At 37.4% G+C, this 24579-nt stretch overlaps 1 protein-coding gene across 1 annotated transcript in view; it reads left to right on the forward strand.

Moving 5' to 3' along the window:
• The window catches only part of DCDC2 (doublecortin domain containing 2), a 190667-nt gene extending 166694 nt beyond the window's left edge, over positions 1-23973 (forward strand). Inside the window, exons 10-11 of the mRNA XM_055264063.2 lie at positions 17797-18099; positions 21685-23973. Of these exons, the coding sequence (XP_055120038.1) occupies positions 17797-18099; positions 21685-21789 (408 nt within the window). The 3' untranslated portion in view covers positions 21790-23973. The remainder of the gene's footprint in view (positions 1-17796; positions 18100-21684) is intronic.
• Positions 23974-24579: the final 606 nt, after the last annotated feature.

The following is a 24579-nucleotide window of genomic DNA, read 5'->3' on the forward strand; positions in this document are numbered from 1 at the left end:
TAACTAATAATTTTTCATAAACTCCAGTTATAGGTATTTCTTCCTGAGGGAAAGTGAAACTTTAAGTCTTCTGTGAAGCCATAATTAAATAGTATATTTTAAGACAAAGAATAGTGATCATCATGTATATACAACACCTGATAGCTGCAGAAACCAAGACTAATTTATATTCCAAAGTCAAAATGTCAAATATTAAGAGAAAATCATAGCCTTATTAGCAAAAGAGAAATCTCTCTGTTAATCACTTATTTAACAACTTGCAAATCTGTGAGAGATATTTCTTTACTTTGACGTTTGATGATCTTCAGGAAGGGGAGTTGGGAGGGAAAATTGTTATCTTATAAGCTCGAATAGCCTTAGATGCATGTCTGCAAGGCTTGATTTCTTATTTAACTTGTAAGTGCTAGCTTATCAAAATGCAGGTATGCAGGAGATACTGAGAAACAGATTGGTAAAAGCTGGACGATATCAACAAATTGGTATGTGCTTGAAGAAGCTAAAGCCAGGTAACCAAAGATTAGAATTACTTTCTTCTTGAACTCTCTTGGTCATAACATCGGGATTGTCTAGTTTATTTGTTCGATACGAGGTGCTTATGAAGTCAGGTTACAGCCATTCTCTATGGTCTGCTGACGTTTACATCCTAAGCAGCTATACTATAAATATGGAAAACTAAAAGTGTGGAGAAATTTGTTGAAAGCCCATTAGTTTCATTATAGTAAGACCAACTCTGCAACAGCCCACGATGGTGATCTGCATTAAACAGTAGCTACCATTGATTAAGTACCTACTGAGTGCCAGGCACTGGACTAGGGATTTTTATTTCTCTCATTTAATTGTGAAAACAACCCTGTAAGATAGGTCTTATTGGAGCTGGGTGTGGTAGCTCATGCCTGTAATCCCAGCATTCTGGGAGGCTGAGGTGGTCTGGATAACCTAAAGTCAGGAGTGTTCAAGACCAGCCTGGCCAACACGGTGAAACCTGGTCTCTACTGAAAATACAAAAAATTAACCAGGTGTGGTGATGGGCACCTGTAATTCTAGGTAATCAGGAGGCTGAGGCATGAGAACTGCTTGAATCTGGGATGCGGAGGTTGCAGTGAGCAGAGATCGTGCCACCTCACTCTAGCCTGGGTGACACAGTGAGACTCCGTCTCAAAAAAGAAACCGGATAAGTCTTAATCAGTCTTATTCTATCTACCTACTTACCTATCTGCCTATCTATAAATACACAAAGGAAGTGAGCTCATGAGGTGAAATTACTTGCTCAAGGCTGTACCACGTTAATTAGAGGAACTGGGACTTAAATTCAGTCTATCCAACTTAAAGGTAGACGAGTGATCTGAGGAGAGAGTATTGCATAAAAAAAAAAAAGCAAGCCAATTATTAACCCAGAAAGGAAAAAAAAATACTAATTAAGAAAGGAAATACAGTCATGGTATACTACTTGTCTTAGCTAGAAAAGATACTTAAATACACTCTGTCTAAGGCCATTAGCTAGTTAATGTCTTTGGACTGTTTTCCTGTCATCTAAATGATCTGTGTTATAATTTTAGTCAGAGGGCCATGAAGAAGGAAGTTGTATGTGCCTGTGTGTGTGTGTATGTCTATATGTAAGTATCATGTGCAAATTGGCCAAGTTATTTATCCATTCCTGAGAAGCTGATTAAGTTTTAGAAGTCAGTGTCAAAGCTTTCATTGGGAGGCAATTCTCCATGGGTCTGTTGTGATTCTGCCCATCTTGTGAGCAGAGGCACTGCTGGCCTTTGTTCTGGATCATCTCTTCAGGGATGTTTGTATAGTGAATGGCCTTGGAAGACAGAGTCATTTCTTCCGGAACAATCATTCTCAACTTGTGATTTTGCCTCCAAAGGGATATATGGCGATTTCTGGGACCACTTTTGGTGTAATAACTGGGGGAGTGCTATGGGCATCTAGAGGGTGGTGGCCAGGGCTGCTCCTAATTATCTTGTAATGCACATGACAGTCTTCACAACAAAAAATTCTGCAGCCCAGAATGTCAATAGAGCTGAGACTGGGAAACTCTGTTCTGGGGCAAAGGCCAGGTTTCTTTATTGTCCAGTATAATAAAGACAATGTCTCCCTATGGTGCATAGGTCAGGCAAGTTTACTGCCCATTGTAAAAGACTTAATTCAATTGACTTGTACACTTAAGAGTGGTTAAAATGGTAAATTTTATGTAATGTATATTTTACTATAATAACAATATTTGAAAAAAAAGTTTGGGTTCCCTAAGCTTGAGGTTCTTCTCCTAAAATGCAAACTAATGTGTGCATACCTAGCCCCCTTCTCATTATGGGAATTGGGACTTGGGTGCAAATGCTATTTTGGCTACTGCTATTGTGTGAGCAATAAAGTCCTTTGTCACTGACTCAGTAGTCTCATGTTTCCTGCCAGCACCCATGAAACTGTGGCATGCTAACTTGTCTCTTGCTAGCAGGGTACAACTTCAGACCTTTCATAGTCCTTGATAGCCTCTCCTGGTACCATCTAGCATGCGTGTTTGTGTGTGCACATACAGGTGTATTTGCATGTGTATGTTACGCATTGTGGACTAATTCCAGCTAAGAAAGAGTCTGAGCTCTGCCCCAAGGTCCAGACTCTTTTCATTAGTTAGAGACAAATTAATGATGATGGACCTGGTAGTACTTCCAAACCCATGGAAAAACAGAAGAGTGTTCACATTCATGCATGCATTTAGGGAGGCCAGAACAAACGTCTTTTCTCAGAGGTGAGTTTAGGTCTAATATGCCTAAGATACTCTTTCAAAACTAACCTGTTTTGTGTATGCATGTTCCAAGTCAATCTGGGGTTGGCCATCAGCAGTGGAACAAGTGCCTGATTAGCAGATGCCTGTGATTGCTGTGGCACTGATGACACTGTGTCAATACGCCCCATTTATATGATGGTGCTTTTCCAAGCTAAGGAAGTAAGAAATGAGTCTGCTCCATTTTAGTTAAGTAAACAGCCCCTAGTAATTAAGGATCAGGCAAGAGAATTCACCATCTCAGAAACACAGACCAATAACTATGAAATAACCAAATACACAATTGCATTTTTGGAGTTTGTTTAATTTGACAGAACCGAGTGGAAGATGGAGATAGTAACTTTGGAGTGATTTTGGTTTGTTTTATTGCTTTTCCCATTTGTAGTTGATTTTGACTAATAAAATAATGAGAATTGAAAAACGTTTTTATGCTAAGTAGTTTCATTAAATAGCATTTAACCCAACATCATGAACATTAAAATAGTAAAATAATTTTTTTAAATTGGAGGTTGTGATATATACTATTTTCTTATTTATTTAAAATTTATTTTTAATCAGAATTATACATGTTTTTAAAAGTCAGTTCAATAAAGATTATAACAAAATAACAGCCATTTGCCACACACCTCCTCACCACAATTCCTGTTTCATACAGTTACCTGATTTGAACTAGTTTAGCTATTTCTCATGGAGTACTGCTATATTCCTTATCCCCTCCCCCATTTTAATACCTCTGAGGTGCTTGGTTCTTACCAGTGATGGCATCTCATAGTTTAATTTAAAATTATTTAAAAAATTATTTTAATTAAACTTTTTAATTAAAAAAATTCTTTTATTTTTAGATGACATAAAAGAATGGAGATCCCTTTAATTGGGTGGCATCTCAAATTTGATAAACCTTGATTTTATTTGTTTTGCTTTATTAACTTTCTGGATTTATCTTGCTTTGTGTTTATCTTGATTTATTAACTTTTTATGTAATTACTATGGAAGATGATTATTTAGATTTTTTCCCAAACTCGTTCCCCCTATCAAAAATAGGGCCACATACATACAAACACATATAGATACCTTTCCCTTTCTTTTTTCTTTCCACTATAATTTTGTAATACTTTTGGTTAAGTTAATATCTGTACATTATTTCTACTATGTAAGTATTATTCTTAGTTGAACCATTTAGTGTACTCTAGTTACATTTCCTTTCTTGGGTAACCTTTTTTCCCTCTTGCCTAGGTTAATAATTGCCTATTTTTTCACTTGCTTTGTTTTCTATGTACCTGTTACTAAGCCAACTCCAAACTCTGCAAGAACTTACTGTCCTCTTGATATATTCATATATATTACATGATACTGAAATCTTCATTTTATTTTTTTCTCAATCCCTCCAGTCAGCTGCCTCAAGCTGGTAAGTTGTTCTTTAGATCTGCTTTTCAGAGTTATCCTGGTATTTTTCTTCACCATTATTTTGAGAATTTCCTTGGCTTCCTTGGTGGATGGTTCTCTTATTTTTTTTTTGGATTCTATGTCTTCCTCTATCTTGGTTACACCTTCATTTTTTGTGGAACTTACGTCTAGTTGCCTCCAGAGAAAAGCTTCATGGGGCACACATTTTTCTGAGACTTTGCATGTCTGAAAGTATCTTTTTTTTTTTTCTCTAATCAAACTTGACTGTAAGTATGGCGAGGTATACAATTCTAGGTTTGATATAATTTCTCTCAGAATTGTGAGGGGATTCTTCAGTTTTCCTTTCCGTTCAGAATGGTAGTTGAGAAGTTTGATGGCATTCTGTTTCTTTAAACATAACCCTTTTTCCTTTCTCTGAAGGCTTTTAGACTATTTTCTTTGTTCCTGGTGTTCTGGAAATTTCCAATTATGTGTCTTGGTATGGGCCTTTTTGCTTATTGGACTGGGTACACAAGGGGCTTTTTAATTCTTAAAATATGTGTTTTCAGTTTTGGAAAAAAAAAGTTTCTTTGATAATTTTCTTCTCTTCATTTCCCTACTCTTTCCAGAAGTCCAGGTATTTGAATATAGGACGTCCCTGAGTGATTATCTAATTGTCTCTCCTACTTTTCATCTTTGTGGATTTTTAACTTTCTCACTTAAAAAAAATAAAAGCCTCAACTTTTATCTTCCTTTGATTATTTCCTAGTCATTTTATTTTTAACATCTAAGAGCTCTTTCACATTCTCTGAATGTTCCTTTTTTTAGCATCCTATTCTTGTTTTATAAATGTGATATCGTCCCTTTTCTCTCTGAGGATTGATGTTCTATTATTCTACACTTTCCTTTCCTGCACTATGTTTTTTTCTTCCGAGTTTCTTTTTTGGTTTCTTTGTCTCTATGTTTTGATCTCTATATCCACGTCAGAGTCTTTTCTTGGCTGTCTGGTTAGATTTGAGAGTGAGGTATTAAGGACACACTGTGTGCATAGGTAGGGGAGTGTCCTGTAGGGTGATTGGTTTTGGCCATTTCATTGGCAGGCCTCCTCCAAGTTTTGGTATCTCTAAGTATTGCTCTTTTGGGGTCTGTATCCTTTGAGAGGAATCTTTCAATCTTTTGCCTTGTTGATAAGAACCTAGCTGTCAACATTTTGGGATCTGACTGTGAGAAAGAGGCATGGATCAAGAGATTTATTCTCAGTTTCAGTATAGTCCCCTTGTTCCGGGCTGTACTTTGAGTCCAGTTTCCCTAAGGTTCAACATCTCCAAATAATAAACCTCCCATATTTCTCAAGGGAGGTGATCTCAGGGAATCTATTTGCTTCTTTTAAAGACTCTGAGACAATCCACCTGTTTTTAGCCACAGTTATCTATGCCCCTTATTTCAGAGGCAGATGGTGCCTCCATCCCCAAGCCTTCTTTAGGTTTTTAAGCACGCAAAGGCTTGCTTCTTGGCTTCCCTTCCTGCAGTCTCACATTTTAGCTTCCTCAGGTCTGCTGTCATCCATCCATTTGCCCCACATCCATTTGCTTTACTCTTTCCCAAATTTTGTGGTTGATATTCCCTTTCCAGTCTTCTGTGTCCTTGTGGGTTCATCCTTTTAAAGTTGTCTTAACTGATGCTTCAGAGGGGCGTCAGAAGGGAGCTAAGAAAAAACTCACATTTGTTCAATCTGCTGTGTTTAACCAGAAACCACTTTCATAATGATCCATCAGAGCTGTTTTCCTAGAATCCACAATAGGGATGGTAGCCTGTGAGCAGATTTTCTATGAGGGAATCTTCTTTGGCTGGCACAGGGCTAACAACATCTACATCTCTTTAGTAGGCCATGTGTTCTTCAGACTTCCACAGGCTGCAGCACTCCCTATGCCTATCATCTGTTTTCAATTATAAATTTATATTTTTTGACCTGCCCCTGGGATCATTTGAGCTTGTGACTATTGGTCTACACATACATAATATAATGCCATTTTAAAGAATTCGCAGCTTAGAGGCTGTAACCAGAAATAGGTTTAAAAACCAAATATGCCCATTGCACTAGTTTTATTCTCCATGTTCTGACTTGGTTTCATCATTGACTCTACCTGCAACTAATGGAGAATCAGCAGCTACCTGCAGCTCCTCTTGTGAAAGTTAAGTAAGATGAAGAGCTTTTTGTCTTGCTTTTCCATATACGATAAAATATACAGAAAGATAAAGGAGGCTGTTTTCTGTGACTGGTTCCCCAAATCGACTTCAATGAAATGCATTTACTAAACAATTATAAAATATTTAGAACCAGAAGGGAACCCGACCTAAGCTTCTTATTTTGCCATTGAAGAAACAAAACCCCACAGTGGAGAAAGCCATTTTCCCTCAGAGACATGATCCGTTGGTAGTAGAATTAGCACCGGGGTCCTGTCTTCCAGTTTGGTCCTCTCTCTGTACATCTTAAGGAAGAGAAGTGAGAAGATTTGGGGCTTCTAATTAGCCCATAAATGGCAACATATTCTGAGGGCCACTCAACCTTCACTGCTGTCTTTGAACTAAAAGGGATTATGTGTAAATGGTATATTTATCATTATTTTCAAGTCATATACTCTTACTGAACCATATTTACATTAGGCATTAATAAGCATTGCTCACGGCTGGAAGGGTTAGAATGAGAATGATCAGATTTCCTAATTTATCTATGCATCGTCAGTAAGGCTTTTTGTGGCATCATGTTTGAGGATTTGTATTTAAATGATAGAAATGGTGTTAAACATTAAAATGTAGCCCTCAGGGATTTCTGATATAAATGAAAGAAAATCAACATTTACTTCTAACTTGAGAAAATTTAACGGGGAATTTTTTTTTATATATTTTTATTATACTTTAAGTTCTACAGTACATGTGCACAACATGAAGGTTTGTTACATATGTATACATGTGCCATGTTGGTGTGCTGCACCCATTAACTTATCATTTACATTAGGTATATCTCCTAATGCTATCCCTCCGCTCTCCCCCCACCCCACAAGGATAAAAAACCAAACATCGTATGTTCTCACTCATAGGTGGGAATTGAACAATGAGAATTTTTTTCTAATGATGATTAAATATGTTCATGCCATCTAAGTATGTTTTCAGTTTATCACATATTCTCATATGGGTGTCACAGGAACTGGTGGGGCTTAAAGGGACCCGGGTGAGACAGCTTCCAGGTGACTGGCCACAGCTTCACTCTTCTTCTGTACTTACAGGGTCACATCTCTGAATATAACCACCCTTTTTGTAGGTCTTTGTGACTTCAAATCACATCTAAACCTTTTTTTTTTTTTTTTTCTGTGAAAGTAAGCCTCTGAAAGCTGAAAGCAAGAAGTGGTACTTTGCTATCATAAAAAATTGAAACTGATTATTTCAAAACACCTCATTCAACTTGGATAGGAGATGATTTTAGTTTCCATGGGAACAGAAATAATAAAAACAAGTACGGTAACTTCTGTATTTTCAACATCTATGTCTGAATGCTGCCATAAAATCCACAGAAATATCTTCTACCCCAAAACCTATAACAAATCCACACACTTTCCCAAATTTGAAACTTCATAAATGTTACATGGAAAAAATGGACATCTAAGGTAGTCTTTTCATTTTTATTGATCTCCAATTTCTAGGTCTAGGTTATTTTAGGGAGAGAGAACTAATGTTTGGCAATGAGGAGGAGGGTTGGGTGGTGAGATAGGATATCTTGACTAAAAAATTCTAACTTGTGCTGTTGTTTATAATAGTATAGGCCTTAAACATTAAAATAATATTCCTCAGGAATTCTGATGTAAATATAAGAAATATCACATTTACTGCTAAAGTGGGCTGGACATGAGCTATGGTCTCTCTGTAGATGGCTTTCCCCGTTTTTAATTTTTGTTGCTGCTGTTACTGTCAGAGGTGTGATATGAGTTTAAAGTGTAAGTCATTTGGGCAGCCCCATCCGCCTGTGGAAATACCTTCCAGGTAATTGATGCTTTCAATATTTTGTGGCTTATTTCCATATAATTTTAATATTCCATCTTCTTTCCCCTTACCACTCAGGAATCCTGAGTTAACCTTAGTAACTGCATGCATATTCTCTGGAAAACCTGAATACTTAACGATTTCCCCTGAGCCCCGTCCCTGCTAGGATGTAGCCAGAGGTAATAACTACCAGACCTTTTCTGTCTTCCCATACAAATCAACCATTTTCTCAGAATGTCAGTTACAAAATAAATAGCAAGATACACATGGAGGCAAACTCAGGCAAAATACACTCAAAATGCCAACGCTGGTATCAAGGAGAAAAGCTGATACTGCTTTTCTAATAAGAAATATTAAGAGCAATTACTTATAATAAATAATGTGTTTTTTAATGGTAGAAGTCCTGTCTTATAAAAACCTCTCTGTTTAAGGGTACATATTGTCTGTAATTGTACATGTATTTTTAATATGTGTAACATGCCCATTAATCTAGTTGCATTCTGGATGCATGCCAGAGAGGCTGTGAGGCTGGAATCATCTAGGTTTAAATGACTTCTGTGATCATTGTTTATACCATTATGTACATCAGTTTAATGGGGATTTAAGATAGAGTATAATGAATACCCTTTTTTGACTCCAGCGAAACAGAAGAATTGTGCTTTATAAAGAGTACAGCATTACACAATTACTCATAGGCATGAGCTAGTCCTGAAATTTCAAGGTGTATGTACTCCTTAGAGAAACAATTTCTATCTGAAAACAGGTTCTCTTAAAAATTTTCATCACAAAATTGACTGAAAATTGATGTAAATGTCAGGGGGATGAAGACCGAGCGTAGAGCATAAAAATATAAGAAGACTTTCTGATTTATTGCTTTTGCGGTGATGGGTTTCTTTTCATAACATTGACTCTTAATAAACAGTGGCATGGTGATGTAATTAGAATAAATCTTGTAGAACTGTCTTTATGGCCAGAAATCATTCTGTCAACAGTCCTTCCATTGTCTTCCAACTTTCAGTAAATTGGTAACTTTTAAGATAAATATGCCACCTTCATTTAAAGAGGCATGATTTCAGGGCACTATTACAGTGAGAACTGTTAACCAAAAATGATTTTTTAAGTGGCATATTCACGAGCATATTGTGTTATATGTGATTTACAGCCCTACTGGGGACCAGCATTGTCAGCATCACGGGAGCTGAGAGAGAGGCAGAGGCTCCGAACTTGTGACTCACACTTTGCATTTGACAAGATCCCCAGGTGACAGTGAGGCACTGGTCTTGGAGCCACTAGGCTGGAAGTAACTCTTGAACATACATTGAATTTAACATTAGTATGTCTTTGCTCTGTACTTTATCTTAGGAAAATAGTTATTACAATTCAATGGTCAAAGAATTCAAGTCCTTTTGTCACTACTTGGAGAATTTTGGACAAGTTTACCTAATTCCCTATGCTTCAGTTTCCTTATCTGCAAATTAGGATCGTCATCGTGTTTTTCTTAAATAATTGTTTTGAGGTTAGTGTAAATATGATTATGCATATGACGTGCTTAGGCCATAGCACCAGGTACCTGGCAAGCTCTGGATAAATGTGAGCCTTGTCATCAGTGCCTTCCTGAAGGCACATATGAGGCTTTTATCTGTGGGAGGCACATTTGTGTCTTATTCAAGACGAATATCCAAAGTCAGTGGTGATAGGAACAAAGATGAATAACAAAAAGTCCTTACTTCAGGAAACTTCCAGAAGACCTTCATAGTGCCAGGGCTGATATTTCCCCGTTATTCTATAATCATTCCAAATATTTTGGGGGTATCTACTCAATAGCAATTTATGTTCACTATTTTTTTGCACACAAATAGAGAATAACTGCACACTGTGGTTAGAATGTGCTAGAGGTATCTTAGCAAAGTAGTAGGAGGGCACAGGTGAGGAGTGACGGCCACCTGAGGGAGCAGGAAGGCTTTCTGGAGAAGGTGGTTCTACCCATGGGGAAGGAAGGGCATCCTGGATGAAGGTGTAAGGAACAGCATGAGTAATAGGATGGCACAGCCAGTGGCCCAGGGCTTTTTTCAGTTTCTTCCACAGAGGACTCTTCCCCACTCCAAACTTCTGTCTGGGAAGGTCTGGGTTTGGCCTTCTTTCCCTGCCACATCCAGCCAGCCCTCTTTCCATTGTTGAGGAACCTAACTTCCCTATTTTTTTAAGAAAGGAGAGGAGGGATGGGAGAGTGAGGGTGTTGGGAAGGGAGGTGAAAGAATATTAATATGAGCATGTGTGGGGCTGGGGAGGGAAGGTATTAGTGTATTAGTTTACTAGGGCTGTCGTAACAAAACACTGCAGACTAGGGGACTTAAACAGCAGACATTTATTTTCTCACAGCTCTGGAGGCCCAAAGTCTGAGATCAAGATGTTGGCAGGGTTGGTTTGTTCTCAGGCCTCTCTTGGCTTGACATGAGTCAGACTGGATTAGGGCCACCCTCATGACCTAATTTTAACTTAAATCGCATCCAAATACAGTCACTTTATGAGGTACTGGGGTTAAGACTTCAACATAATAATTGTGAGGGAGGGCACAATTCAGCCCCAAAAAGTGAGAAGATGGAGTTTTTCTCTGATTTGATGCTGCTTAACAGATGGAAAGGATAATATTCAGGGAGCAGAGTCAGCTTTTGAAGTTTTTGTCTGTAAGAAACATGATCAGTGATGAGCAGAGTGGGGAGAAAAGCAGAGACATGGCTCCCAGCTCAGCCCAGCAGCCCCTCTGCCTCATTATCCATTGGTTATAGATTAGAGGTTGGCCTTAGCCAGGTGCCTCGTTACCATGGTGACCAGTTGTTCAGCTACTGAGGACCACTGTTCTTCAATAAGAAGTTGTGTGTGTGTGCACACATGCACGCATGTGCGTGCAGGTATGTGTGTTTGTGATGCTGATGAAAGATATTTTCATCTACTGGCCATGTAACCCTTGGCAACTTGCTTTATGTCTCTGGCTCAATTTCCCATTCTATACAATGGAAATAATCACATCTGCCCACAGATTGGGAAGATAAAATGAGAAACTGCATGTGAAAGTGCTCTAAGAAGCACAATATGCTACCTAAATGTTTGGCATTACTTATTACATCCATAACTGGCTACTGCCAACCTGTCATTCCAATGGAAGATACAGTCATTTGTTGCTTAAGTGCGTATACTAATTTATGGAAATTATCCTTGTTTAGTATCTCTTGTTTGTACATTCGTATTACTTTCGCAAGTATTAATAGATAGCAGTTTGGAAACAACAAAAAGCTATTGGATGGTAAATTTGTTGTGAAAAACGGATGCCAAGGAACTTGGAAGCAAAGAATAAACATAACTGAGAGTGAGGATGATTAGTCCATGTGAATCAGACCCAACAGTCTTAATGGACTTAAAGTTCCCAGGGCTGGTGATAGCTCAGAGTTTGTGTGAAGGGTACCAGATCCCTCTTCAGTAGTTTTGCTACAGCACAGTGAGAGAGGAGTGAAGGGGATGGAGGAAGGGTGCAACTTGTTCCTCCTTTGCCTCTCGTATTTCTTTTTTATCCTAAAGAATAGTTATGTAGAGGGAGTGCCCTTTTCCTTCTTTGCAGACTCTCACCATGGTATAGATTTTATCTGTGTGTATGTGTGTGTGTGTGTGTGTGTGTGTGTGTATGGATGGGTGTAAAACCCAGTGTTCCTTCTGGGGATGATTTGATTGATGTATACGCTGGAAACATCTTTAATAATTTAATGTCTGCTTCAAAGGAGATTACACCAAAAAGCACATTGCTTTTCATTTATTCATTACAGATCTGTCATAGCAGCATTTTTTTTTTTTGCCCTGAATTGTAGTGTCGTTGTAATAATAAATTTTGTTCCAGACTCAGGATATTTTAAAGGTTTATAAGCCTTTTAACTAATGTTACCATCTTATTTAAATTGATCAAATTGGTATTTCAACACCATAATCTTGCATTTCTTAAAGTTGAGCTAACCAGATGTGGCTTCATTTGATGACTACTAAAATAGCTGTGCTGGGAAAGTCTAATAGGAATAATGGGATGAAAGTGTAATACTGCTTGTTAGTACTGGTGGTAATAATGACTATGAGACAGGGCCTGAGTTTAGGGCCAGTTGTCTTCTTCCCTAAAAAGAAATTAGGGTATATACCAGCCCTTTGCATTAAAAGGAGAAAAAAAATATATGTATGTTTGGGAATTCTAGATAAAGAAACAGGTAAGGCTGAAAAATATAAAACTAAAGACTAATATGTTATTATTTTGCAATTTTTAGGTATAAATCCAGATGTCAGGAGAGGAAAATAGACATTTTCTTACTTAGGTGTGATTGCCTTAACATACTTCAGCAAGCATTGGTAATATGTTTGCAGAGAGGTGAGGACAATATCCAGATTCCTAAACAGTTATAGTAAATTATGAGTTTTCTGTTATTTTATTAAATGCTACACAACTTCTCTTTAAAACTAAAAAAAAAGTTGTTCCGAATAATAGGGCAAGTTTAGGCACAGTGAGGATGAAAACCATTTCTAGGAGAGTGATTTATAATTATCCAGTTTTCAGAGGTAATTTAAAAAGAAATCTGTTCCTTTTGGCCATTAGTACTGTAGTATTTTGGGAGTTTTGTTATCTACTGCTTCAGGTACTCTGCTAGATAATTCTTGTAATAATGTTTCCTTCCTAGATCACACCAAAAGTCAATGATAGAAATTCCCAAAATATTTTGTTTTCAGGTCAGTAATTCTTTTTTTTTTTTTTTTTTTTTTTGAGACAGAGTCTCTCTCTGTGGCCCAGGCTGGAGTTCAGTGGTGCAATCTCGGCTCACTGCAACCTCCACTTCCTGGGTTCAAGCAATTCTGCCTCAGCCTCCTGAGTAGCTAGGATTACAGACATGCACCACCAAGCCCGGCTAATTTTTTGTATTTTAGTAGAGACGGGGTTTCATCATGTTGTCCCCAGGGTGGTCTTGAACTCCCGAGCTCAGGCAATCCTCCCGCCTCAGCCTCCAATGTGCTAGGATTACAAGCGTGAGCCACCATGCCCAGCCTCAGGTCAGTAATTCTTTAAACAGTAAAAGTAATGTTGCCTACTGCAGACCTCATATGTTCTGGCCATTGAAAGTACACGTGAGTGTTCTTATAGTAGCGACTTGTTTGGTTATTAATTTAAGGAAAGATACTAGGACCTTGGGGCAAGACTGCCTTTGGTTTACACCCTAGCCCTACTTGGTCACTTGCCCTGTGATGTGGGAAGTGTGATGCGATTTCTCATTTACTCTCTTTGTCTAACGGGTATAAGAAACAACTCATAGGGCTATTGTGAGAGTTGCATGAAATGCTGTGTGTGATGCTTGGCACAGAGCGGTGCTCAGCCTTTGCACTTCCATTTGCCCCTCCTTTCTCACCTGTCACTACCTGCAAACACTGTAGACACAGAGTTGTAGTAGACTGTGTATTGTGTAGACACAATATTTACCATCTTCACCAGTTTTAAGTGTACATATAGTTCAGTGGTATGAAACACATTCATAATGTTGTGTAACTACCACCACCAACCAGCTCCAAACCTCTTTTCATCTTGCAAAACTGAAACTCCATACCCATTAAACAAGAACTCCCCATTTCTCCCTCTGTCAACCTGGCAACCACCATTCTACTCTCTGTCTCTATGATTCTGACTACTCTATGTACCTCACGTAGGTAGAATCACACAGTATTTGTCTTTTTGTGTGACTGGCTTATTTCACTTAGCATAATTTCACCCACTTTGTATCAGAATTTTCTTTCTTTGTAAGGCTGAATAATATTCCATTGTATGGATCTACTACATTTTGATTATCCACTCATCTTTTGATGAACATTTGGGTTGCTTCCACATTTTAAGCTATTGTGAATAATTCTCCTATAAACTTGGGTGTACAAATATCTCTTCAAGTCCCTGCTTTCAGTTCTTTTGGGTATTTACCCAGATGTGGAGTTGCTAGATCATATGGTAATTCTATTTTGAACTTTTTGAGGAACCACCATACTGTTTTTCAGGTGGCTGTAGCATTTTGCATCCTCACCAAAAATGCTCGGGAGTTCCAGTTGCTCCACATCCTTGTCAATGCTTGTTTTCTTCTTTTCTTTTTTTTTTTTTTTTTTTTTTTTGTCATCATAATGGGTGTTAGGTAGTATCTTATTGCAGTTTTAATTTGTATTTCCCTAATTATTAGTAATGTTGAGGATCTTTTCATGTGATTATTGGCCATTTGTATATCTTCTTTGCAGAAATGTCTATTCAAGTACGTTGCACATTTTCGAATGAGACTTTTTGTTGTTGAGTTTTAGGTGTTCTCTATATATTCTGGATATCAAGCCTTTATCAGATAAATGATTTGCAAATATTTCCTCCCATTCTATGGGTTGCCTTTTTACTCTGTTTGTATTGTCTTTTGATGTACAAAATTTTAAAATTTTTATGAAGTCCTATTTATGTATTTTTGTTGTTGTTGTTGCCTGTGTCTTTGGTGTCATGTATAAGAAATCACCACCAACTCCAATGCCAAAAAGTTTTTGCCCTATGTTTTCCTCTAAGAGTTTTATAGTTTTCAGTTTTACATTTAGGTCTTTCATTCGTTTGGAGTTATTTTTTGTACATATGTTAGGTAAGGATACAACTTCATTCTTTTGCATGTAGATATCCAGTTTTCCCAGCACAATTTGTTGAAAGACTGTCCTTTCCCTACTGAATGGTCTTGGCACCCTTGTCGGAACCATTTGACCGTATATGTGAAGGTTTATTTCTGGACTCTCTGTTCTGTTCCATTGGTCTATACGTCTGTCTTAATTCCAGGACCACTCTGGTTTTGGTTATTGTAGCTTTGCAGTAAGCTTTGAAATAAAGAAGTGCAGGAAATCAACATGGCACATGGATACATATGTAACAAACCTGCACATTGTGCACATGTACCCTAAAACCTAAAGTATAATAATAATTAAAAAAAAAAAAAAAAAAAGAAAACTGATACTGTAGGCTAATAAAAAAAAAAATAAAGAAGTGGGAATTCTCCAACTTTGTCCTCTTTCAAAATTGTTTTGGCTACTCAGGGTCCCTTGAGATTCCATATGACTTATAGGATGGGTTTTTCTATTTCTGCAAAAAACGACAGGGATTGCATTGAATCTGTAGATCACTTTGGATAATATTGACCTCTTAACAATATTAAGTATTCTAATACATTAACGTGTGACATGTTTCCATTTATTTATGTCTTTTAAATTTTCTTTTGGCAATGTTTTGTATTTTTCATTGCACAAGTTTTTCACCTCACTGGCTAATTCCTAAGTATTCCTTTTGATGCTATTGTAAATGAAATTGTCTCTGTAATCTCTTTCCAGATTGTTCATCGTTAGTGTATAGAAATGGAAGTCATTTTCATGTGTGATGTATTCTCCTCCGTTCTGTTTTTATAATGACAACGCACATCTTTCCCTTGCCAAACCCTTCTCTCCTTATCACTTCAAGTGTGTGTGTCTCAGTGCCTTGCTTAGCTTGTTCTCTTTGGGGAGAGGGTGAGACGGGTCTGGTGGGCAGATTGGAAATGTTATTCTCTTTGTTAGAGATTGGAGACTTTTCTCACTTTCAGTCATTTAGGTCACATACATTAAACACCACAAACTTCTTACCAAGCATTGTGAGTTATGTTCATAAATCTTTTGCCTTTTAGCACCAGGTGGCAGATCCATACCCCCCTGGACCTGAGTTTCTGTGCATCATTCTGCCTTTGTGAGGGACCTACCCTGACGACATGCTAAAGGATAGTTAAGACTCTCCACTGTTTGACCTTAAGCATCCGAATAAAATTTAAACAGCCTAGGCTCACGGTGTCGTTTAATCTGCATAATGACAAACATTGTGGTTTTTTTAATATCTAAGAACAGCTAGCTTTTTCCTTCATTTAAAAAATACATATTCGGTATCATATAATTAAATCTGAGGTTTTATTTTTGACAGAAGATAAGAATTACTACTAGTCCCAACTCTTCTTCAAAATAATATGTGGAATTTTATTCTGAACTTTTAGTCTACTCCCCTTCATTTCCTTCCTTACTTCCAAAACTGAAAGCGTTATGTTAACTTTTATAATGACACAAAAGTGGTCAATTGTTTGGTCAGTTAGAAGAGATGGGCTTCTAGAGTTGGAAGGGGGGGTCAGGGCTAATTGGGTTCCAAACTCTCATTTCACAGGGAAGGAGAATTAAGTGACCTGTCCAATGTCAGGTAGCTACAAAAAGGCAATAATGAGATCTTAACACCAAATAAATCCTTCTACCCTACCATTAAAAAAAAACCCTGTTATTTTATTGATAGCATTGAAGAAATACGGTGGCTCCAGGAGAGAATGTATTGTAACAGATGGGAAGGGATTTCCATGTTTTTTAGGGTCTGCGATGTGCCAGAAACTATGACACTTTATGTAACTTTTCTCTAATCTTCATGGAAGTTTTGTTACATTCTCATTTTACAAATGGCAAATCTGAAATTCACCAAAGTTAGGTAACAGCCAGTAAGTGCCTGTTCAGGACTGGAACCTGGGTTTTTCTCCAGAGTCTTGGCCCTGAAAGCTGGCCTCCTGTTCCCTTCTCCAACTACCTTTTTTTTTTTTTTCTGAGATGGAGTCTCGCTCTGTCGCCCAGGCTGGAGTGCAGTAGTGCTATCTGGGCTCACTGCAAGCTCCGCCTCCCGGGTTCACGCCATTCTCCCGCCTCAGCCTCCCAAGTGGCTGGGACTACAGGCGCCCACCAACACACCCGGCTAATTTTTTGTATTTTTAGTAGAGACGGGGTTTTACAGTGTTAGCCAGGATGGTCTCGATCTCCTGACCTCCTGATTCACCCGCCTCAGCCTCCCAAAGTGCCGGGATTACAGGCGTGAGCCACCGTGCCCGGCCCTCAGCATTTATTATTCTTATAGAGAGGACATATGGTTTCTTGACCTTAGATCTGCGGGAAAATCAGTTATTGTATTTAGAGATAAGCTGTCAGCTTCCTTAGACGTTGTGGAGAAAGCTATCTACATTCCACGTCAGAAAACATGAATTCACAGCCTGGTGCCATTGCCCTCATCCTTAGCCCTGAGGATGATAATCTTTCCACAAAGACTTCTTTTTTTTTTTAAACCTCCTCCTCTGGGCCAGGTACTTCACTAGACACTGGCCAAGGACCTTGCGGTTTGGCTTTCTATCTGTCATGGGGGTTACGATCACTGGTTCTGGAGTCACAGGCTTAGTTCAAACTCTGGCTCTTTCTGTGGGATCTTGGACTCTCCTGTTTAGTTTTCTCATCTGCAAAATGGGAATGATACTAATCTCAAAGGATTGTTGTGAGGATTAAATGAGGGAATACTTGTAACATGTGGCATGTGGTAGGTACTCAGTAAACATAAACACATTCTATACTGTAAAGTACTATGCAAATGTAAGAATGTTTTACTTGACTGTAATATAAGTATTACATTACTATGATGTGCAGTGGAAATTTTCTGTTATGCTTCTTACTTTTATCGATTATTCCTTTTGGTCCATCAGAGGCCAGCAGAAATAGTAGACGAGGAAGAAGATGGAGAGAAGGCAAACAAGGATGCAGAACAGAAAGAAGACTTTTCAGGAAAGAATGGTGACCTTGAAGAGGAAGGAGGTAGGGAGGCTACAGATGCCCCTGAGCAAGTCGAGGAGATTCTGGATCACAGTGAGGAGCAGGCAGGCCCTGCTCGTGTACATGGAGGCACCGATGAGGAGAATGGTGAGGAGCTGGACCAGGTTAATAATGAGCTTCAACTGGTCCTAGACAAGGAAAGAAAGTCTCAAGAAGCTGGCAGTGGACAAGATGAGGTATTTCTATTGCTTTTGCTTGCTTATGTGAATGCATGAATACGTGTGTGTGTACATGCGTGCATTCAGAGAATTAATCAAGTGTTTAGGACTTGTACTGAAACCACTTATGGTTGAGTAGGAAAGATCCAATACCATTTAATCCCTTTATTTACTAGTTATTTCAACCATTTAACAACTACTGCCATTGACCTATCTGACAGTTTGTGTCTGCCCTTCCGCCATTCATACATTTAGCCATTCATCCATCCATCTATCTACCTCCTGCCTCATTTTACAAGAAAATGTACAGAGCCTTCTAAGAACATACATAATCAAAGAAAGAAATATAAAAAAGTAAGAATAAGTTAAGACCAGAGACGGTAGAAACCATAAAAAAATATCAAGACCAGTGAGACCTAGTCATGAAATAAGGAATACTTTCTCTATTATGAGTGACTTCTTTGATCTCTAGAAGTACTGAAGTTAGTTTGCTTTTTTCTACTTTAAATAGATTAATCAAATTAAGCATTCAACACATTAGGTACTTGGTAGTATACAGTTCTATTTATTATACAGAAAGGATAAAGAAATATGTGGTGAAAAGAAAAGAAAAGAAAAGAAAAAGTAATATGTGGTGAAACCTCTCATTTCCTAGCCTGTTCTTCCACGTCTGACTCTGGAGCTGGATACTCATCAGTCCTGGCATTCTTCCACAGGACAATATGATCCCGTTGCTGCCAGGCTCAAGTTGAGTCTCACAGCATAAGAGGCAGGATGTTCTCTGTAACATTCTCACCATCTGCTTATCCCATCCCTTCCTGTCTATCCATCAGATCAAGGTCCACCTCCCTCAAGGCTGTAACTGCTGAAGTGGGCCTTGGACTACTCGTTCCTAATACCCACTATGATGAATGAGGTCTACTTGATTATTATTGATCCATCTGATTTATCTTGCTTAGAGAAAGCAAGTTTAGCAGTGGCAAAATGCAAAATGTTCTGGTGGCCAGGTTTCAATAACAGTACAAAGTTATCTGCAATCCACTATATGACTTATTCAAAATGTTCTTAACATCTAAATGAAAATGCTCAGCATGTCTCTCATTTTATCTTTTCTCAAGGTGATATAATCACAGTGCCATTCTATAAGAAATTCCCCATATGTAGTTCTACATAGTCCTCAGTGTCATTTATATGGTAACTGTAATAGTAAGTTTCATACAACTCTTTGTTGTAGTAGCTTTTGATGAAAGCTTACAAAATGAAATCAAAGTGTAATTCTATGTGGGACTAGATAGTAAGATCCAATAATGATTTTTTCCAGTGGTCTAGCTTAATTCAACATATGACATAAATAGATTTTATGGAAATGAATGGATTGCCTGTCCTTCTGTCTTCCATAAATATAACTTTAAAAAATAATCCTGTGATTTGCAATGACGTGGATAAACCTGGAGGATATTACATTAAGTGAAATTAGCCAACCAAAGAAAGACAAATACCGTATGATCTCACTTACATGTGTAATCTAAAAAAAGTTAAACTCATAGAAGTAGAAGGTAGAATGGTGGTTACCAGGGACTGAGTACAGGGTTGGAGAGATGTTGGTCAAATGATACAAAATTTCTGTTAGAAAGGAGGAATCAGTTCAAGAGATCTATTGTACAATAAGGTGTCTAAAGTATAATAACTGTATATTGTACACTTGAAAATCACTAAGAGAGTAGATTTGAAGTGTTCTCACAACAAAAGATAAGTATGTGAGGTAAGGTGTACGTTAATTAACTCAAGCCATTCCACAATGGATAGATATTTCAAAACATCATTTTGTACACCATAAACATACAATTTTTAATTTGCCAATTATGACAAATGAATACTTTTTTAAAGGGGAAAAATAGGCTTTTGATAGGAATTGGGCATCCATCAAGATCAAGGTTACATAATTTGGCAATGGCCTGTGATATGAAATGAGGGTAAATCTAAATTCTTGGGAATTCAAATAAGGAAGTGCCTAGTTTGTGATTTTTTTGAGACAACATCTAATTAGGAACTTTTTTTTTTTTTTTTTTTTTAAGACAAGGCCTCACTCTGTTACCTAGGCTAGAGTTCAGTGGCGTGATCACAGCTCACTGCAGCTTTGACCTCCCGGGCTCAAGTGATCCTCCCACTTCATCCTCCTGTGATAGCTGGGACCACAGGTTGCCACCATGCCAGGCTATATATATATATATTTTTAATATGGAGGAAGTCTCCCTCCCTATGTTGCACAGGCTGGTTTTGAACTCCTGGGCTCAAGCGATCCTCTTGACCTCTCAAAGTGATGAGATTACAGACATGTGCCATCATGCCCAGCCTAATTAGGGATTAGTAACAGAGCAGTCACTCACAAAGATTTAATCTTATTTGACTCATCTCTTTCTTGTAACAGTGATATATTTTATCTTGTTCTCCCTAACATATTGGTATAGGTATATTTTAAGCATACCAAAATATATGAAAAACCAAATTTATGTGAATTATAAGTTAAAAATGAATAATTAACTTTTACAGAAGGACCATCTACTAATAAAATGACTAGAAATTCTGTTCACTGTGTAACATTTTGTTCCATGTAACAATTCTTGTACAAAGCGAGATATGATTGTAGGAAAACACCAGGAAATACAGAGAATTTACAAGAAACAATTGACATTTATTGAGATTGAACTTGTACTATATTCAAGATACCATTTGAGACATTTCACAAAGGAACAACGTGAAATAAGACACAGCACCAGATATATATATATTTATATATATAAATATATAAAAATAAAATACATATATATATTTATATATATATATATATATATATAATTTCCTTTTCAAAGCATCAGTCATGGCCTGTGTGGCTTGGGGAACCTGGAGCTACTCTCTCCCCCAGACTGGGTGCCCTCATGGGGGCTGTGGAGCCTCTAGGATTTCATAGAGCAGAATTTGCAAACCAGCTAGTTCTAATCTCACCCACTCAGTTTTCAGGGTAGTCGGGGAAAGGTGAGTTGTACATGAGACAATGTCATTATTAACAGGAGAAACCCAAGTGGCAGGAGCAATAGTTGCTTTTGGAGAAATGCCACCTCCACATTTTGATTTTCTGTCTTGTTCTTATCTACTTGCTACTTGATGGTACTTGGTACCATATTCACAATCCATATTCACAATGAATTTGTGAATTCTAGGAGGAAACTAAAATTAGGAGAATGTTCCTGAAGTTTTTCTTCTTTTGTCTCTGAAAATGCTAAACTGAAAAGTATAACGATATTGAAGAAAAGCTCAAAGAGAAATAAATAAAAAACGAGAAAAAGCCTGCAGCATACAAAATGAGTCAGTGCCTTTAAAGCACTAGTAGATTATGAACCCCAAAAGGACTTTTGTACAAGTGTTGAGAAAACAGTATGTTCACTGGGTAATGATAGACAAAAAGACAAAGGGAACCCCAGGAACTCTTTTTACTTAAATATTTACATAATTAAATAGAATCTTGAGTAATTTTTTCTTTATAAATGTCATTACCTTTGTGAACGAAACAGCCAAATATCTTTGTCTTGATCTATTTTCTTCTAGGCTGATGTAAACCCTCAAAGACCACCAAGGCCAGAAGTAAAAATTACTAGTCCGGAAGAAAATGAAAACAACCAACAAAACAAGGACTATGCTGCCGTGGCTTAGAAGATTTTTAAAAAGAGAGTATATGGATCACAAGAAAAATGAAGGGTTATAATACTTGAAAGATAAGCACATAGTTATTGCTGAATATAATGTGACACTATGGTCGAATATTACCTACTGAATTTTAACATTAGAAGCCTAGTGGAAAGACCGGATAACTCTAAATGGCTACTAAAGGATAATTATTTTTATTGCATGTGTTTTAGAAAGTCGTATAGAAATATTAAATAAGAGCGACAGAGGAGAATTTGCACTGGAAGACAATTTGCCACTTGTATTTGTAAAGGATGAAAAATAGGATCACTCTTATTGTACGCTTTGTTATAAGTTTAGAAGGCAGTTTATTCTAAAGAATTTTTCTCTAGGAAGACATAGAATTTTAAAGAACTGGTAATAGGAAAGCATGTACTATTTTCTTAAAGCAATAAACTGCTGAATGAACAAATTGCGATTTACTTTCAGACATAATTTGGAGATGGCAGTAGATCAAAATGTGTCCATGACTTGTTAACATGCCTTTCTTTCTTCCCCTTAGCCAAAATCCACCTTAAATGAACTACAAAGATAGTGCGAGGTGTTCATTTCGGTGGGAGGAAGCATTGGTTCAGTGTTAGTGACTAGTATCGCCACGCCCTCCCTTAAATGCTTTCAGGCTTGCATGCTTGTGGCGGCAATGGCGCGCGCACAGGAAGGAATTGTAAAAGAGCACCTGTGGTTTGCAGAGAATGGAAATCCTATGGATTTTCACTGATCCAGTCTATCTTTACCATTAATATCTCTCACTTCTCCCTTATGTTATTAAATTAGAGAACCTGATACTGGCGATTCCAAAGATTAAATTATTTTCAAATAGTTTTTAACAAAAATGAAACAGTGTATTAGGAAGAAAAAAGTAGACTATATGAAGAGTTTGTGACTGTTCAATTTAACCTGTTTTTTGCCTTATTTCTATTAGGACTGCTTTATTATATTTTTGCCCTGGGGATATCAGCAAATATTTATTTTTCCTAGCATGATATATTTAGAATTTCAAGCAGATTTCTTTATAATTAGAAGGCATCTGACAGAAATTGTTGAAGAAAACTTCAGAAGTTATTATAATGAAACCAATTCCTGAATCACAACTTCGTGGACTGATCAAATTGATTTATAGTTGCCTTGTGAGGTATATATGGGAAAAACATAAAAACATAATTTCATCCTTTTTTTGAATTCTTAAGAGATATTCTTCCATAAATATAGAAATAATATTTTTCTTAAAGGATATATTTTTAACTATGTGGAAGTTGTAAGCTTGAAATTTTAACTTCTAGTGCTTCTCTAAAAATCACAATTATAAGTTTAAAAAATTTTTTCTCTTCCAGGTTTCGTTTGGAATAAAGAGTTGGCAGTTATATAAAGCACTCAATAATGCTATAGAAAATAGATGTGTTTTTTCTTAATACGATTTTGGTATTTTCCACAGATCGGAAGTGTAAACAGAGATGATAATGTAACAGTATTTGGAAAAGATAATGACACAAGGATATAGTGATCTGGGAGCATGAATTATAAACAGGGTACTAGGTTTCTGGTGTAAAATCTAAATTGTGCTTTCTACTAGACTTACTCTTGCAAATGGGATGATAGAAAGCACTGTGGGCTATAAACAACAATCTTGGGTTGCTGGGCAAATAGACAAATTGATCTTTTTTATTATTATTTATTATTTATTTATTTTTTGAGATGAAGTCTCGCTCTTGTCGCCCAGGCTGGGTGCAGTGGCGTGATCTTGATTTACTGCAACCTCTGCCTCCTGGGTTCAAGCGCCTGAGCCTCCCGAGCAGCTGGGATTACAGGCATCTGCCACCATGCCTGGCTAATTTTCGAATTTTTAGTAGAGACGGGTGTTTCACCATGTTGGCCAGGCTGGTCTCAAACTCCTGACCTCAGGTGATCTGCCCGCCTTGGCATCCCAAAATGCTGGGATTACAGGCACAAGCCACTGCACCCTGCCCCAGTTGGTCTTTTAATATTAAATTTGTGCATTATTACTGGGTCTGCAGTTAATGATTTCAAATAGTTTATAAAAATAACTGATTAAATGTAAGAAATTACAACTAATTATCCTAGGTGATTCTCTTTCTTCAATGGAGAGTTTCTCTCTTTCTCTTTTCCTCCTCTAATAAAAATATTTCTCTTTTTTTCCTGTCCTTTTATTCATTATATTATGAAGCTTAGGTTTTAGGAAACACATTAAGCATCATTTTAATGAAGCACAACATTGATATTTCACACGAATAATAACATTTGGTATTTTAAATATACTTCAAGGAGGTAATAGGCCACAATAACTGTACCAAGAAAACTTAAAAATGGGGACATATTCATCCCTTGTGTGTGCATATTTTACCACCTGTTGACAAGGTACAATTGTGACCTACTTTGAGGGAATGAATAACAACTTATCACTTTAAGACACTTTGCAAACATGTTACCAAAAAAAGGTGCCTAGCCAAGGAAAAAGTCATTCACTGGGAATTAAAATTGTAGATGTCACTTCAGAGATGACTTTAACATAAATGCTAAAAGTTAATTCACCTCACAAATGTGGCAATTTTCTCTGTGGGGAATGGTGCTCTCTGTGGCAGACTAGCTCCCCAAATTAAATGAGACTCATTGACAGACCTGGGACCATTTATGTGAGTGGACAGACAAGATCTTGGTTAGGCTTCATGTACTGTTTTCTAGAGAGGGTGCTACGAAAAACTTATGACGCTTTTATGTGATAACCAATATAATGCTCTAAGA

The sequence above is a fragment of the Symphalangus syndactylus genome, chromosome 23, assembly GCF_028878055.3.
Source record: "Symphalangus syndactylus isolate Jambi chromosome 23, NHGRI_mSymSyn1-v2.1_pri, whole genome shotgun sequence".
Taxonomy (NCBI): Eukaryota; Metazoa; Chordata; class Mammalia; order Primates; family Hylobatidae; genus Symphalangus; species Symphalangus syndactylus.